Source organism: Hypanus sabinus, chromosome 8 (genome assembly GCF_030144855.1).
Source record: "Hypanus sabinus isolate sHypSab1 chromosome 8, sHypSab1.hap1, whole genome shotgun sequence".
In the NCBI taxonomy this organism is placed as follows: Eukaryota; Metazoa; Chordata; class Chondrichthyes; order Myliobatiformes; family Dasyatidae; genus Hypanus; species Hypanus sabinus.
The window spans coordinates 43,414,739-43,432,362 of record NC_082713.1 but is presented as its reverse complement, the minus strand read 5'-3'; the positions used below and the strand labels follow the sequence as shown (position 1 = coordinate 43,432,362).

The 17,624-nt window shown below is 39.8% G+C and overlaps 1 protein-coding gene across 2 annotated transcripts; it reads left to right on the top strand.

The window, feature by feature from the left end:
- Positions 1-290: 290 nt before the first annotated feature.
- On the top strand, positions 291-17,452 carry pdzd11 (PDZ domain containing 11). 2 transcript variants are annotated; one of them, XM_059977039.1, is made up of 7 exons: positions 291-495; positions 10,681-10,824; positions 13,394-13,477; positions 14,071-14,127; positions 15,037-15,135; positions 15,463-15,523; positions 16,590-17,452. In XM_059977039.1, exons 2-7 carry the CDS (start codon positions 10,714-10,716, stop codon positions 16,622-16,624), a joined length of 447 nt encoding a protein of 148 aa, XP_059833022.1. In that variant the 5' UTR covers positions 291-495; positions 10,681-10,713; the 3' UTR covers positions 16,625-17,452. The 2 variants fall into 2 exon arrangements, with proteins under 2 accessions (XP_059833022.1, XP_059833021.1); XM_059977038.1 differs by having other exon boundaries at positions 294-478.
- The last annotated feature ends 172 nt before the right edge of the window (positions 17,453-17,624 follow it).

Below are 17,624 nucleotides of genomic sequence, written 5' to 3'. Positions count from 1 at the left end.
AAAACTAACTTGTTTTCCCGATAGTAATCCTGATCGAGGCATATTGCACCAGAAAGTTTAATTCTTCTCTTTCCAGAGTTGTTGCCCAGCCTTCTGAGCATTTCCAGCATTTTCTGCTTTTGTTATTTTTTAAGAAGGCTGGAACCCAGCGATACAGAAGTCCGCAGTTGCTGGAAATCTGAAATACAGAGGTAAGGAGGAAACTCCTTCGCAATCACCGCAGGGCTGGTGCCCCAACTTCTCTCCTGACGTCAGCTCGTGAGGAACGACTGTTCCTATTGGTTGCCGCGGCCCCTGTTGACGTCAGGCGCTGGGCGAAGGGGTTGCCTTTGGCTGGAGTTGGTTCCTCGGAGTTCGGGTTTAAATCGGAGTAAAGGTGGAGAAGTGGTCGGAGATTTAACCATTCCGTGGTGTTTATAAAGATCGTGCACGAGTCTGGTGTTGCCGCATTCGGCTCCCCGGAGTGCGACATTGTTCGGTGAGGCCCAGGAGCAGGTCATTCCTTCTTCAGAATAGTTCCTTCTACTTTTTCCGCGGGGTTTGTTGTGTTCTTCAACTTCTGAGTGCACGGAGTTATTATTGTCGGAAGTTCCATGTGCACAGTAGAAATACATGCGGTAAAAACTCGTAGCTGAATTCAATGGGTCGCGAAGTATCTGTGGGGACCAAAGGTGTGTTTAGTCTCTCAGGAAGTCCTTATGTAGGTGCCAGGCCTAAAATTGATTGCAACATTCCAAATGACCAGTGCTTTATAAAGTCTCAGAAGCACATCTTATGCTTCTAGGGCTCTTGAAGTGAAAGCATTAATGGATTTAGCTTCTTTAACACTGATTGAACGTTCAAGTGAACCTTAATGGAATCTTGATGGTGGAGACCCTGTCTCAGGACTGTGAATGAAAAGGTGTATTGTAAATTAGGAGGTTGTTTAAGCAGGGCAAGAGAGGTGATGGATCAAAAATTACCCCAAATATGTTGTGTGAATGAATATTCTTAAATTAAAAGTAACAGTGATCAGAAAAGAAATGCATACCTCCCCTTTTAATCCACAACAATCAGCCCATCGATTCTACTCTGCCATTCTTCCATGGGTATTTTTTAAACCTCATTCTTACACATTCTTATAATCCTTAATCAGAACCTGTCAGTCTTTGCCGTAAATACACTTGGCCTACAGAGTCCTCTGTAGCAACAAATTCCACAGATTCAGAACCTTCTGGCTGTGGAAATCCATTCTTGTCTCAGTTTTAAAAGGATGTCCTTTTATTCTGAGACTCTGCCGTCAGATCTTGGAATCTTGTACTAATGGAAACATTCTCTCCATGTCCAATCATTCCAGGCCTTTCAGTTTCAAATAGGTCTCAATGAGAAGCCCTTCCCACTTCTAAACTCTATAGGGACATCAAATTCTCTAATTTAAGCCTTTCATTCCTGAGATCATTCTCAGACCCAGAACAAGCTTGTTGGATACAAGATTAAAATTTCTTACAATATTCCAAATAAATTCTGACCAATTCTTTATAAAGCCTCAGAAGTATATCCTTTTATCAGAATCAGGTTTATTATCACCGGCATGTAACGTGAAATTTGTTAACTTCGCAGCAGCAGTTCAATGCAATACATAATAATATAGAAAGAAACAAGTATTAAATCAATTATAGTAAATATGTATGTATTAAATAATTAAACTAAAATAGTGTTAACTGAAATAATATTTAAAAAGTGAGTGTTTTTGGGTTCCATGTCCATTTGGGAATCGGATGGCAGAGGGGAAGAAGCTGTTCCTGAATTGATGAGTGTGTGATCTGGCTTCTCTATCTCCTTCTGGACAGTAACAGTGAAAAGAGAGCATACCTTAGGTGATGAGGGTCCTTAATAATGGACGTCACCTTTCTGAGGCACTGCTCCTTGAAGGTGTCTTGGATACTATGGAGGCTGGTACCCAGGATGTAGCCGACTAATTGTGCAACTCTTTGTAGCTTCTTTTGGTCCTGTGCAGTAGCAACCCTCCCCATACCATATAGTGATGCAGCCTATAGAAGTTTGAATGTTTTAGTTGACAGACCAAATCTCCTCAAATTCCTAATGAAATGTAGCTTCTGTCATGCCTTCTTTATATATAGCTGCATCGATATGTTGGGTCCAGGTTAGGTCCTCTGAGATCATGACACCCAGGAACTTGAAATTGCTTGGTCTCTCCACTTCTGATCCCTCTGTGAGGGTTGGTTGGTGTTCCCTCATCTTACCCTTCCTGAAGTCAATAATCAGCTCTTTTGTCTTACTGACATTGAATACATAACCCTCTTTTGTGTATATTTATTGTCCTCTTGAAATAAATGCAATATTGCATTTACAGTCTTTAACACTGACTGAACCTTCAAGTGAACCCTGAGGGAATCCTGCACTAGGCCCCCAGTTTGTGAATTCTCTCCCCATTTAAAAATAGTTTGCACATTTATTCTTCCTACCAAAGTGCATGACCTTACACTTGCATAAACTGTAATTAGCCTTTACTTCCTCTCCCAACCTGTTCAATTCCTTCTGCAGTCTCTGCAACACTGACTGTTCCTTCACCTGCCTTGGTGGTATCTGCAAACATGCCACAATAACGACAGTTCTCTGATTCAGATCAATAAGCCGGCTGGTGGTGCAGTGGCATCAGTGTGGGACTTCGGAAGTGAAGGCTCCCAAGTTCGAGTCCAGTTGGCACCCCCCCCACCCCCCCTGAGTTTACAGACTTTGCAGCACCATTGTATATTCAACACTACCCCCTGCCTCTTAAATTTACAGCAAGTCATTGGTGTCTTCTACAGTGAATACTGGTGCAAAACTTATTTTGCTCCTCCATCATTTCTTGTTCCTCTGAAGCAGTCCAATACCTACTCTTGCCTCTCATTTACTTCTGGAATCTTTTATGTTGTGGGACCTATAGTAATGTGGAGCATGTTAATGGACACTGGATACCCCACTAATTTTCTTATATGATGGTCATATTTTTATTGCTTTGGTTTGTTATTTTGTTTATTCACAATTTGATTAATGTTTAGTTGCACTAGCAACAGTAATATTTTAGTAGGTTAATTGATGATTAAGAGGAGCAAAGCTTATACAGGCACTTGGGGGCAGCTGAGGGGTCCTGGGGGATGGCAGTGCGCATGTGATTGAGTATTTGAGAAGGGCCCCACAGCATGTATGGTAAGCTGATGCACTTGTGTTTCGGTATTTCCAGAAAGGTAAATAAAGACGTTATTTTAAACTTTTGCATGCCTGGAAGTCCCTTTTGTGTCCAAGTGTGCAACAATGTTGTTACCCAGTTTACCTTGTATTTCAACTTCTCTCTTACTGCTTTTTAAAAGTTGTCTTCTGTTAGCTTCTCACTGATATTTGCCATATTGTATGCTTCTCTTTTTCTATGGTGTTGTTGACTTCACTTGTTAGCAGTGGGTGCATCGTTGTCACCTTGGTGTGCTGCTTCTTTCATGGGATAAAATTCTGAAATAACTCTCTCATTATTCCCAAAAATTTGTCATTACTGCAGTACAGTCTTCCTGGCTAAAGCTCTCTTCCATTGAAGATAATGTGGGTAAATTAAATTAATGTTGATGGGCAAAACAGTTCTTCATGGATATGGTGGCCTGAAGGGCTCGTTTTTCAAAACAATAAATGATTAGCTTTATTTGTCATATGTACATCAAAATATATTGTGAAATGTAATTTACATCAAACCATACCAGCAAAGATTATGATGAGTATTCTGCAAATATTGACACACATTAGTCTCCAACATAGCTCGTCCAAACTTATTATCCCTAACGGCACTGGGCCTGTACTCACCGGAATTCCGTAGAATGAGGGGTGACCTCATTGAAACCTACCATATGTTGAAAGGACTCAATAGAATAGATGTGGAAAGGATGTTTCCTATAGTGGATGAGCCTGAGTCCAAAGGACACAGCCTCATAACAGAGGGACCTCCTTTTAGGATGGAGAATGGAGGAATTTCTTTAGCCAGAGGATGGTGAATCTGTGGAATTCTTTGTCACAGGCAGCTGTGGAGGCCAAGTCATTGGATAGATTTAAGGCAGAGGTTGATAGATTCTAGATTAGTCTGGACATGAAGGGATACGGGAAGAAGGCAGAAGACTAAGCTGAGAGGGAAAATGGATCGGCCATTATAAACTGGCTGAGCAGACTAGATTAGGCAAATGGCCTAATTCTGCTCCTATAGTTTATGGTTTTTAGAATGTGGGAAGAGATTATGGTGTATATTCTATAACATTCTGCAATTGTGTACAAGTTTGCTCTGCCTACTTAAGATGTACTTGCATTAGTGTGTAACAAAGATTTACCACATTTTTTTGTGTGGATAGAAGAGTGGGAAGGCTTCAGGAGGGATCATAAGATATAGGAGTTGAATTTGCCATTCAGTCCATCAAAGTACTTCACCATTCCATCATGGCTGATTTCTTATCCCTCTCAACCCCATTCTCCTGCCTTTTCCCTGCAACCTTTGTCACCCATACTAATCAAGAACCTATCAACCTCCTCTTTAAATATACCAAATGACTTGGCTCCACAGCGGCAATAAATTCCACAGATTTCCCACCCCCCCAGCTAAAGAACTCTCAGTGCCACCTATGGTCATTCAGCAACAGCTAATCCCCTTGTGTGCGTCGGCCCTGCACCCACACAACATAATCATTGTCCCTCTTCTTAGAGATAGCTACTAGTGCCTTGAAGTGCTCTGGCCCCCCAGACAGTGAATCTCACCAAATGGCGTCCCTTTGCATGATGATTTAAACAGACTGAGGCTGTCCTTGGCTGAATGTTAAAATAATTCCTTGTGATTTCATTGAATCATTTAAAAAAATACACTCAGTGGACACTTAATTGGGTTTACCTGTACGTTAATGCTAATATCCCATTAGGCAATCACATGCAGCAACGCAATGTAGAAAAGCATGCAGATATGATCAAGAGGTTCAGTTGGTTTTCAGACCAAACATCAGAATGGGAAAGAAATGTAATTTAAGTGACTAACTGTAGAATGATTGTTGGTGCTAGATGGGGTGGGTTTGAGAACCCTAAACTGCTGATTTCCTGGGATTTTCATTCACAATGGTATCTCGAGTTTACAGAGAATGGTGTGAAAAAACAGGAAACATTCAGTGAGCAGCATTTCTGTGGGTGAAAATGCCTTGTGAATGATAGAGGTCAGAGGAGAATGATAGATAGATACTTTATTCATCCCCAAGGGGAAATTCAACATTTTTCCAGTGTCCCATACAATTATTGTAGCAAAACTAATTACGTAAGTATTTAACTCAATATAAATATATGTATCTAAAATCACCCTCCCAAAAAGCTTTAATAAATAGCTTTTAAAAAGTTCTTAAATAGTTACTAAAGTGCATTGAGTGGTAACTTAAGCTCAGTCCTAACCCCGGCACTTTAACATGTCTTGCCCCTGGTGGTTGAATTGTAGAGCCGAATGGCGTTGGGGAGTAATGATCTCTTCATCCTGTTTGAGGAGCATTGCATTGACAGCAACCTGCCGCTGAAGCTGCTTCTCTGTCTCTGGATGGTGCTGTGCAGAGGATGTTCAGGGTTTTCCATGATTGACCGTAGCCTACTCAGCGCCCTCTGCTCTGCCACCAATGTCATACTCTCCAGTTCTGTGCCCACGACAGAGCCCGCCTTCTTTACCAGCTTATTAAGACGTGAGGCGTCCCTCTTCTTAATGCTGCCTCCCCTGCATGGCCTGACTGGTTTGAGTTGACAGGAAGGGAACAGCAACTCAGTCATGTGCTACAACATGGTGTGCAGAAGAAGAGCATCTCTGAATGCACAAGACATCGAACCTTGAAGTGGATGTGCTATAGCAGCTGAAGACCATACTGGGTTCTACTCCTGTACCTAATTGAGTGGCCACTGAGTGAATACTTATTGTGCTGTACTGAGGTAGTGCCTTCCTGCATTGAGTTGCTTAAAACCAGAGGTTCTGGTCTGAAAAATAAGCTTGAACATATAGGACTGGGCTAAGAATCTTTTTTGCATAAGGTCATGAACCTTCAGTGCATTTTTTTTTAATCCGAAAGGACTATGGAAGAGCACTGAAAACAGATAAATAAAGATGATAAATTGTGACATTGAAAGAATATAGTTATTGAGTTGGTGGAGGAGGCACTGAGAGCTGAACGGCCTAGTTCTTGTAAAGAGCCTTTCTCATCCTGGCATTTAACTGAGAATAAAAGGAGAACTGAATTAACAAAGGTATCAATACCATTATGCTATGAGCTTCAAGCTTCAAAACCTGGGCCTCTATAACTCCCTCTACGATTGGATTCTTTATTTCCTCCTTGGTAGATCAGTCCGTACAGATTAGTGATAACGTTGTCTTGTTGACATTCAGCACGTGTATATCTCAATGATGCATGTTTTGCTCTTTGCTCTACTTCCTACACTCATGATTGTGGGGCTACTTCATCTATAAATGTTATCTAGAACACTATCTATGCACCATCTATTAACTAACCAATGAGATTACTATTGGTGGCAGAATCTCAGATGGTGACAGTGAATACAGGAAACAACAACAGATTTGCACTCAATGTCAGCAAGATCAAGGATCTGAATGTGGACTTCAGGAAGTGGAAGTTAGGAGAATACACACCAATCATCACTGAGGATTCAGTGATGAGCAGTTTCAAGTTCCAGGATGCTAACATCTCAGGATCTATCCCAACCGACCACATTGATACAATCAACATGAAAGCTAAACTTCATTAGGAGATTGAGGAGATTCAAGATTCAAAAACTTTATTGTCTTCCTAACCGTACATCAGCTCTGCAGGGCAGAATTAGACAGTGTTTCCCAGGAGCAGTGCAATCATAACATAACAAATGCAACATTAAATAATAAACATAACAATAAATAGTAAGACACAACAGCTACATGTCAGTTAAAATCGAGTTATAAGTGTCCAAAGCAGAGTCAGGTAGAACAGCTGTTTAGTAGTCTGATTGCCTGTGGGAGGAAGCTGTTTAGTAGCCTTGTGGTTTTAGTTTTGATGCTCCTGTAACGTTTGCTTGATGGCAGAAGAACAAACAGTTCATGGAGAGGGTGTGAGGGGTCTTTAATGATGTACCATGTCTTCTGGAGTCATCGACTCTGAAAGAGGTCTTGGACAGAAGGTAGGGAGACCCCAATAACCTTCTCTGCTCCCCTAACCACCCTCTGCAAGGCTTTTTTGTCGGCAGCACTACAGCTGGAGTACCAGCTTGTGATGCAAAAGGTCAGCACACTCTCAACCACGCCTCTGTAGAATGTAGTTAAGATGTTAGTGGGGAGTGATGCTTGTTTAAGCTTCCTCAGAAAATCCAATCTCTACTGGGCCTGTTTCACAATCCCAGTGGTGTTCCTGGACCAGGTGAGATTGTCTGAGATCTGCACCCCAAGGAACTTGATGTTTTCCACTCTCTCCACTGTGGAGCCGCTGATGCTGAGGGGTGTGTGCTCAGGCTGAGACCGTCTGAAATCAATGATCATCTCCTTGGTTTTGGTGACATTAAGCATCAAGTTGTTGTCACTTCACCAGCTCTCTAGATGTTTGACCTCCTCCCTGTATATTGTTTCATCATTATTGCTGATGAGCCCCACCACTGTGGTATCATCAGCAAATTTCGTGATCAGGTTCTCCTTGAATCTGGCTGCACAGTCATGAGTTAGCAGTATAAACAGCAATAGGCTAAGCACACAGCCTTGTGGGGATCCAGTGCTCAGATGTTCCTGCCAACACAGACTGACTGTGGTCTCTCTGTCGAGAAATCCAGAATCCAGTGACACATGGCAGTGTTAAGGCCAAGCAGCGACAGTTTCTCCACTAGTCTCTGTGGGATGATGGTATTGAACGCTGAACTGAAATCAATGTACAGGATCCTGGCGTAAGTGTCTTTATTGTCCAAGTGAGAGAGAACTGTGTGCAGTGTGGTGGATATTGCGTCCTCCGTAGAGCGGTTGGGACGATAAGCAAACTGTAGAGGATCCAGCGATGAGGGGAGGCTGGCTGTGATAACGGCTTGATAAGCCGTTCAAAACATTTCATCACTATGGGGGTCAGGGCAACGGGACGGTAATCATTCAGACAGGCTACAACTGATTTCTTTGCTACAGGGATGGGGACAATGGCTTGACTAAGGGAGATGTTGAAAATGTCTGTCAGGACATCTGCTAATACATCAGCACATTCCTTGAGCACACGTCCAGGGATGTTGTCGGGACCTCCCACTTTTCGTGGGTTGACTCTGGCAAGGGTCCTCTGTGTTTGCTGTGAATCAATAATTGGAGCTGGCTGGTCAGAAAGTAAGAAGGGACTGGCTGTCCCCCTTGCTGTAGTGTTTGATGCTTTGAAGCATGCAAAGAAATTGTTAAGCCTGTCTGGAAGAGAGGCGTTGCTGTCATCAGTTTTCTGCCTGATCTTGTAGTCTGTCAGAGCTTTAATTCCCTGCCACATCAGTCTGGTGTCACCTGTGTCACATAAGTGTCTATGTATTTTGCTCACATAGGCCCTTTTCACTTTCCTGATCCCTAGTATTTGGTATGTCATAAAGACTAGCAAATTTCTACAGCATTCTGGATGATTATATCTCTGTCTGATATTGAGACGTCAATGCACAGGATCATAATGAGCTTCAGAGGGTTGTATGCTCAACCAGAGCTATCTTGGACACAATCCTCCCCACCATTGCAGTCATCTTCAAAAGGCAGTGTTTCAAGAATACGGTGTACATTATAGATCCTTATCATCTGGGACATGCCCTGTTTTCATTACTACAGTCAGGTAGGAGATACAGGAGCCTGAAGACCCACAGGTAACATTTTAGAAACAGCATCTTTGTCTTTGCCATCATGATTCATGAACACTACTTCACTATTGCTCTTTTGCACTATTCATTGCAATTTGTTATGTCTGCACTGTACAGCCTCTGCAAAACAACACATTTCACAACCAATGTCAGTGACAGTAAACCTGAATCTGATTCTTCTAATGAGTAATTCACTCTAATTATCAGTATTACTCCAGTTGTTAATTTTCCCTTTTGACTTTGTTAGTTAATTTTTGTACTTCTCAGAAATTGTTGATGATTCTCAAGTGCTATGTGACTTTATCCTGGGGACCACGGAGAGCCTGCTATGATTCAAGAAAAAGGAAAGGAAAATTGATACATGGAGCTGGAGGCAAATAACCACTTAAACCTAAATGCAAACACTCTTGCTGTGCGTCGATTCATGGATTTCTTTTAGTGATCTATTTGGACCTGAATTTTTTTGCTTATACTGTTGAAGTTGCTGAAGAGGGCAAAAAGTGGATGGGTAGTGAATTATTTACAGCATATTTTGATGTTTCCACTACGTATTCATAAATTCTGGTTCGGTTTCAAAGTCATTAAAACTGCAAATAATAGAATGCATTCATTACACACACTTACATTAGATATTGCACTGAATTCTTGTTAGTCATGTGGGCAACACTGCAGATGAATAAAGTGGCAAATGAATAACTAGCTGCCTGTCAAAGTGGCAGCTCGTGAGTAGAATTCTAAGTAAGTCATGTTGCAGCAATAATAGAATTTGGTTAGGCTGCTCGTAATATTGCAATAACACTACTGCTCGTAATATTGCGTAATATCCCCATTACAGGAAGAATGTAAAAGAGATTTATCAGGTTAATGTCTGAACTAGAAGATACCAGCTGTAAAAGAGAGGTTGGACAAACTTGGGTTGTCTTTGGAATTTCAGAAGCTGAGGGAAAATCACAGGGTTATAAATTTGAGAGTTATGCATAGGGTAGAGAAGCAGATTCCCCCCCACCCCAAGTTAGAATTATCAAATAATAGAGGACTTGCTGTAAATTCAAAGGAGATGTGCAGGGCAAGTTTTTCTTTAACAGAATGGTAAGTGTCTAGAATGGGCTGTAAACTGTATTGGTGGAAACAGATACAAAAGTGGCAAGTAAGAGGCTGTTAAAATACATTAATATGCTTAGTATGGAGGGATTGTGGATCATATAGACAGAAGAAATGTAATTCTGTCTCATTAGTTTTAATATTTCTGGCTCCTTTGTCCTATAAGATGGTCACAAGAATCATGAACAACTATAGATCACTTGTACATCTGGCTTGTAACTTTAAAGTAGACTCATGATTTTGCTTAATTTAGAATTATTTTACTGGATATCTTCCTTTAATGTTATTTTCTGTATCATACCCAACTACAGAGCAAAATTCTCACATTTCACAATAGTAGAGACACATTGTCATTTTTTTTCAAATGGTATCAAATGGTAATACTGTACCATTCACCAACTGCCTTTTTGAAAGCGGGCATTTTAATGCAGTTCTCAGGTCATTCATCTGGATAATATCAAAACATGGAACAGTACCATAGCGTCTGCACTGAATAGAATGCAGATTTTCAGCAAACTAATTAAACTAAACCACAAGTATACGTTAAATTAACAAGCTAGATATACAAGAGGTCTGGTATTGTTCACATGTACGTGTGTATCATTTTAAAGGAAAGTGGAGCCAGAAACACAATTAATGAGGCGGTTTGATGCTGCAATAAGTGGTCTCTTGATTCTTTCTGAATATGACCTTCAGTTTAGGACCTTGTAATTACAGGTTGTACAAGCTTGTTCCTGAACTTGTAGACCAATGTCGAATCGTGTGTACGTGGACCCAAAAGGTGCTTATGATGAATATCAGTATCCAGTTGTGTTTTTGCCACCGTATGAGAATCCTCCCCCCTGGATTCCACTGCACGAGGTAATGTTTATGTAGATTGATTTCTCTGTAACACTGCTGATGACCTCATGGTATTTGGTAAGCATTTGGTAATTAGGATTGAATGGAAAAATGTGAAGCTGTTGAGACACCAAACCATCTCATTCTTGATGGTGAAACTCAGTTTATGATAAAATCTAGTTCTCTTCCACTTTCCCCCTCCGGAACTGAATCTTCTTCATGGAGATTGCTACTTCTTTCCCATTGTGTCTCATTCAGGAGTGACTCTTTTGGAATTCTTAATAAGGCTCCTGACATTCCAGGTCTTCCAACTTGCATCTGTGTTGTTAAGTTTATAACTGCGATGACTCAAACATGATACAGTAAGGACATTAGTGGCAAGGGGGAGTGTAATGTTGGAAGACCAGCCTCTGAATTGCATATTAATACTACCATTTTGAGCATGCGAACACCAATTAGTATTTATATGTGAATGAATGGCCTCTGAGGTACTCTTACCAACCTCACCTAGCTCTTCCATGTTTTGCAACTGACCCTGCCCTCAATTATTGCAAGCTTCCCAAGGATCCTCTCCTGGAGTCCTGCTCCAATACCCAGTGTTGACCATGATCAGTCTCTGGTTCCTGCATAAACACCTGGACCTACATTTGATTGCTTCAAACATTTTGGCGAGGTTGAAAAGTATCGTGATGGGTACTGCCAACAAGAGAAAACCTGCAGATGCTGGAGGACTCAGCAGGCTAGGCAGCATCTGTGGGAAAGACTAAACAGTCGATATTTCAAGCCAAGACCCTTCATCAATTCTTTGTTCCTCCAGCATTTTGCAATGATAGTTAGTGCTCCTTGCCTTCCTTTTGATTTTGTTACACAGGCCTTGCTTCAGCTACACACTTGGCCCCATTTGATATAATGATTTCAAAAGAAATGCAAGCAGTTGCACCAATTGCTGTACATAGTTTTATTTTTAACCTCACTAAAGAATTGGAATCTGTCATCTGAAGGGGACTGTAGAATTCATTGTGTGCCACGTCATGTTAATGTTACAGATGATCATGGTCCCATGACTATGACTGTTCTTGGCAATTGTTTCTACATAAGTGTTTTGCCATTGCCTTCTTCTGGGCAGTGTCTTTACAAGACAGGTGATCCCAGCCATTATCAATACTTACCAGAGATTGTCTGCCTGGCATTAGTCGTTGCAGAACTAGGACTTGTGATGTGTGCTAGCTGCTCATACAACCATCCATCATCTCGTCCCAAGGCTTCCTGTGACCCTGATCAGGGACCTAAGCAGATGCTACACTTGCCAAAGGGTGACCTACAGGCTAGCTTTGCACCTCCTTTGGTAGGTTTCTATCTTCACCCCACCATCAAATTTTGCTAGTTGGAGAAATTTGCATCTGCCATATTGTTTGCATCATGACAAGCAAGCCATAACCCTAAGTAAAAGGATCCATAACAGGCAGTTTCAGTGTAGACTGTGGACTTAAGTAGGTGTGTCGTTGCCCTGACAGTTCTTGCAGCCACCTTCCGCTTCACCTCCAACAGAATCCTCAGTGGAATGAAGATGGTCTACAGGCTTAACTGATACTATTCAATCTACATGGTCTTCACTCCAAAGCAAGGTCAGCTCATCTCAGTCATTGACTTGTACTTCTACATGCATGAGGCTGCATTCCAATCACTGTTGGCTCATTTGCAGCATCCTGTTCCTGCTTTATGATACTCCCTTCCAGCAGTAATGGCTCAAGATGAGACGCTGTAAGATGTGGATCTCTGCTCAAATCTCAAGCCATCTCCCATAAAGGCAAATGCCAATGATGAAATTCACCATAATCTTTAATATAGCAAGACGGCCTATAATTGACTGAGGAAAATGTTTGATAAGCAAGACCTTGATGTGACATAGAACTCCTTTTACCAGGCATTAGTGATACTTGTCTTCCTCATATGTCTCAGATACTGATGACATACAGCAGATATCAAGGCTCTTTATTGTTAATACTAATGCTGTGTCTCCAAAATCCTCCAAAACCACTAAAAGATTAGGTGAACCAATAGAACCATTCTCTTCCAAGCAAACATCCCCAGAATCAAGACTATGATACTTGATTGGTTTTGTTGGCTGACCAGGTCATCACATGAAATTTTGTCATGGAAATAAATTAAGGATCCTAGGATGTTCAAGACTCATTGGGGAAAAATTGTCTCTGTTATTTTACTTTAATGAATGTTTTCCAGAGTAGCCTTTTCTTCCATTTGTAAAAGTTGCATTGAATTCTGACATACTTGCTTTCATAAAAGGATAATTCATGAAGATAGTAATGAGTGAATAGCAATCTGATATGTGAGCAGTCCTTGTTATTAAGTGTATAATTTAAACAAGCATTATAGCCTAAATTTTAAATTTGCAAAGCTACATAGTTAGCTACAAGATAAGCAACCACAGTGAAATTTGATAGCTGTGGAACTGATGTTTCAGAAATAGTATTCTCTCTTATTTCAATGAGACTGAAACAGCAGGGGATTTTAATTTTTCAGCAAATGAAAAGTATGGAAAATAACATTTTTTAAAATAACTTTTCATTAGAGGTTACATCACTCTGACTACAACAATGAACTGACCCAATTTTTGCCTCGAACCATCCAGCTGAAGAAACCCTCTGGGGCTCAGGTAATAAACCTTCCTATTCAAGGTCATTCTCAGCTGTGTAAATATTGTTAAATGTTTTATCTTTAATACTAAATTTAACGATCTTGTATAGTGTTGCACTAAAAATTTACTAGTTATATTCTCAACCAGTTCTAAAACTTAAGTCGCAAGAAATGTCCATGAAAATATCCTATTTCCAAAGCTATTCCAGCTTTAGCAAGGGTATAACCAAGTAAACTCTGGATTCACTGTTGAATTTATAGCTTCCCCTTCCCCCAGGCTTTGTGAAATGAGTTTGGGGGTAGTAGTCATTTGATTCATGGCTTTAATCTCCCCTTAATTTGTCACTAAATTGGTTTCAGCTATTTTTCCATGTGCAAATTTATTTTGATGTAGCTGGTTAGGTGAATTGGCTTTGAGTAAATAAATTTACAAACGAGATGCTACTTCTTGTTTTGTGAGCAGCTGATCTTCAGTTATAAACCTGTACAAATTCGACTATGGTTTGAAATTTTCCAATTCAGGATGGCTTTCCAATCGAGAGTTAATGAATGCTTTCCTGGAGATTGTGTAAATTCTGATCTTTAACTTGCTTGTGTTCCTATTTCCTCTAGCTTGGATTCAACATCCGAGGAGGCAAGGCCTCACAACTTGGCATCTTCATATCAAAGGTTGGTGTTTTGGCTTAAGACTTGCGTCTCAGTGAGCTACTTTCAGTTCTAAATTAATTTTAGGCTGCTTTGTAGGATCTCATTCCTAGTGAATGTGATGCCAAAGCACACAACCCATCATTCACCTGGATGTCTCATTCTATAGTGACTCCCTCATAGGAAATTTGGGGGGGGGGGGGGAGGTAATTTTTGTTAAGGTGCAGACGAGCACTAACTGGTTTTAGTTAAAGTACCATGAAAACTTCCAGGTTGTAAAAAAAACACACAAAACTGATTTTGGTATACTAATGTCCTTTAGGGGAAGCAAATCTTTCATCCTTAACTGGGCTGGCTTGTACTTAAACTGTAGTCTTATCCTATGTGTTTGATGCCCCTGACTCAACTTGATCAATTGAACCAGGGCAAATATATTCAGTTAAACAAGGAATAAAATTGAATGAATCACTTGACTTCATCCTATGAATTCAGAAATGGCAAAGACTCCTAACCCAGTTGACTTTGCAAAATAGTCCTTGCATCGATATGGGGACTATTTAAATTTCTTGAGGTATCCAACAGACCAGTGAAGCAACAGTCTAACCCAGTGATAAGCCCCCAAGACTTGGTGGGCTTTTCATTTTGAATCCAGCCTGTCCTCCATCTCATTTGCTAATTGAGAGCATCCATTGTGGAAAATATATTATTTCCTGGAACTTGATTTTCACTGACACTCTTCTTTTTTAAAAAAAAAACCAATCTCATTCCCCATTCGGTGTGCAGCCCTTCTGACTGAAACCAAGACCATTTGTTGACATGCTCCCAGATTTTTTGCCAGCACACAAGTTTCAGAATGTCTAATAATTAAGTACTTTATGTCTGTCAAAACAGTTAAATTCTATTCACACATTTGGACATTACCTTTTGCTGCAGGTGATTCCTGATTCTGACGCAGATCATGCAGGGTTACAAGAGGGCGATCAAGTTCTTGCTGTGAATGACATTGACTTTCAGGACATAGAACACAGTAAGGCAAGTATCATAGTTCAGAGAATATACCACAGTCACTAAAGAGAATTTGGGTATCTGTGTACAACAGTTGTAACCCTGATAGGTGAACAATACATGAAGTATTACTTTTAAAGATTATAAGTCCAAATTCAGGGTATCAGGATTTAATCAATTAGAAGGTATTGATCAAAGGAAGAAAGATAATTTATAATAATAGTAAAAGGGGAAAATGCTGGAAATCATCAGGCTAAATACCATAAAGAATTGCAACCTTCATTTGTCAATAATAATGTCCGTTTTCCATAAAGCATTTTTTTTATTGCTAAGTTCTATTTTTCTGTTGCACAGGCTGTTGAGATCTTGAAATCTGCAAAAGAGATTGTAATGAGGGTTCGCTACTTTCCATACAGTAAGTAGAAGCCTAGTTGGTTTATTAATGGGTTGTGTATTCAAAATAAGTGGTAATTAGTTATGCAAATGAGGAATTCTGCAGATGCTGGTAATTATTTACCTAATTTTCTCATGACAGTGCAGATTGTTTGACCCACTGAATCTAAGACAGTTGAGAGGCCAATTCCTTTTTCCCTGCAATGCATATTTTTCTCACCCCTATCAACTTAACCTCTTACCACCTACCTGAGCTAAAATAATTTACAGTAATTGTTAAATTTGCAGCAATGTGGGAGGAAATGGAAGCATACAGTCATAGCACCGAAAATCAGGATGAAACCTAATGTGCTTTATTCCACTGATCTTAATCTCAAATATCTTTGAATCACATTCCATCATAAGTAAACTGCTAGGTAAAAACAAGACTTCTCAAATTCAACCGCTCCAATATTAAAATAATTTGTCGGAAGGTTCCGTATTTCTACTTGTGGAAGGATTTTGAGCCTACTGTCAAATGGCTTGGTTCTCTTCACTAAAGAAGTTTCTCTTTCTCATTTGTATTTGCTCTTTAGAAATCATTTAATCTTTACTTTGATTGGCTAGAGGGTTAGAGGAAATAGTAATTGGTTGTTGCTGCCTTTTAATCCTTAATGTGCTGACTACTACAATGAATATTCTGTACAAATGAAGCATCATTTCCCCCCCCCCCCCCCACCTGTAGTTACTCATAACAAAGGGTAACATTTCTTTAACCTTTATAATATTAGTAATGTAGAAACTGGGGTTGTGAAGATTGATAATGTATAAAATTCAAGGTGGCTGATCTTGCACATCCTCCCATTGAACTCATTTACTCCTCTTCACTCTGGGGAATTTCAAACCCTGAAACTACTGTGATATAAACCAGGTGTTGCATGAATGAGGAGAGAAATTAATTTTTCTATTTCTGTTGGACGTTCATTGATTTGTTTCTGATTATTGACAGTGCCTTGACTGAGGTCACAATTACTTTGTGGAATACTCTTTGGGAATTGAATGCTGTTTTCTTAATCCATACTGAATAATTGTTCTGTCTTTTTTTTCAGACTTTCGAAGGCAAAAGGAGAGAACAGTGCATTAAGAGGAGGTACTACAGATGACCATGTGATGGGATCACTACACCTTAAATTAGCTGGAAAATTAATACCTTTTCACATCTTAACTGATTGCAGTTGAGTCAGAATGGGATTTTAAAATGTGTGGTATTTATTGAAATGCAAATTTTATGGAAATTATTCTCTTGTTAGTCTGAAGTGAAAAGGTACCTGGTTCTGTAAAAAGAAATCCAATCCATGAGCAGGTAGCCATAAGAGTAAAATGTTTGTACAACTTACACTTGATAGTTTTAATAATGGATATTGTATTTAGCTTTTTTCTATATAAAAATATATCTGGAAAGCTGAAGGTTCAAATCAATACATCGTCACCTCCCGCTAACTACTTTTTAAGCTCCAGCAGTAGCAACATTTGCTTTACAATGACATAGGTTTTACTGTAGCAATGAGATTGTGTTTGTATCAAAATTCCCCACTTTTTCATCTGGTGTCAAATGGTATGCAAAGAGATTTTGAAAGAAACATGCATATTTCTGCAACAAACTTACTTTGGTAGTTCTAGCATGGGTGAAAGCCTGTATTTTGTCATTACATCAACAAACCAGTAGAGTGGCTATGTGAAAATATCTTGCTTTATGAATAAACATTTTCTGTAACCATTGGTATACACAAGAGAATTGAGTAGCTTTTCCCCATTAAGCAATCAGAATTATAACCTCAGAAACAATAGACCCTACCTGCAAGAATTACTGATACCTATTTTACCAAGAAACCATGTAAACAAATCACTTTACAAACTGGTAATCAAATTTCTTAATGCATAGATTACTAATAAAGTGGAAGTAAGATGCAAAGATGCTTTTTTTAAACTTTTCCTTATTAAGTGCTCCAATATAATTCTGGGCAAACACTAAATCCCAGAGCTTCAAAACAAATGAGGTAAGAAACAGTTACTTGTTCGATAACTGTATTTCACTTGGAAAATTTACAGACTACAGAAAGGGATCTGTTATTGAAGCAGAATTT

Bases quoted from the DNA above. Each gene is read 5' to 3' on its own strand.
- pdzd11 (XM_059977039.1), top strand. From the start codon at position 10,714: ATGTCGAATCGTGTGTACGTGGACCCAAAAGGTGCTTATGATGAATAT. The intron at 10,825-13,393 runs GTAATGTTTATG...ACTTTTCATTAG, and splicing joins CCTGGATTCCACTGCACGAG to AGGTTACATCACTCTGACTA. The intron at 14,128-15,036 runs GTTGGTGTTTTG...CTTTTGCTGCAG, and splicing joins TTGGCATCTTCATATCAAAG to GTGATTCCTGATTCTGACGC.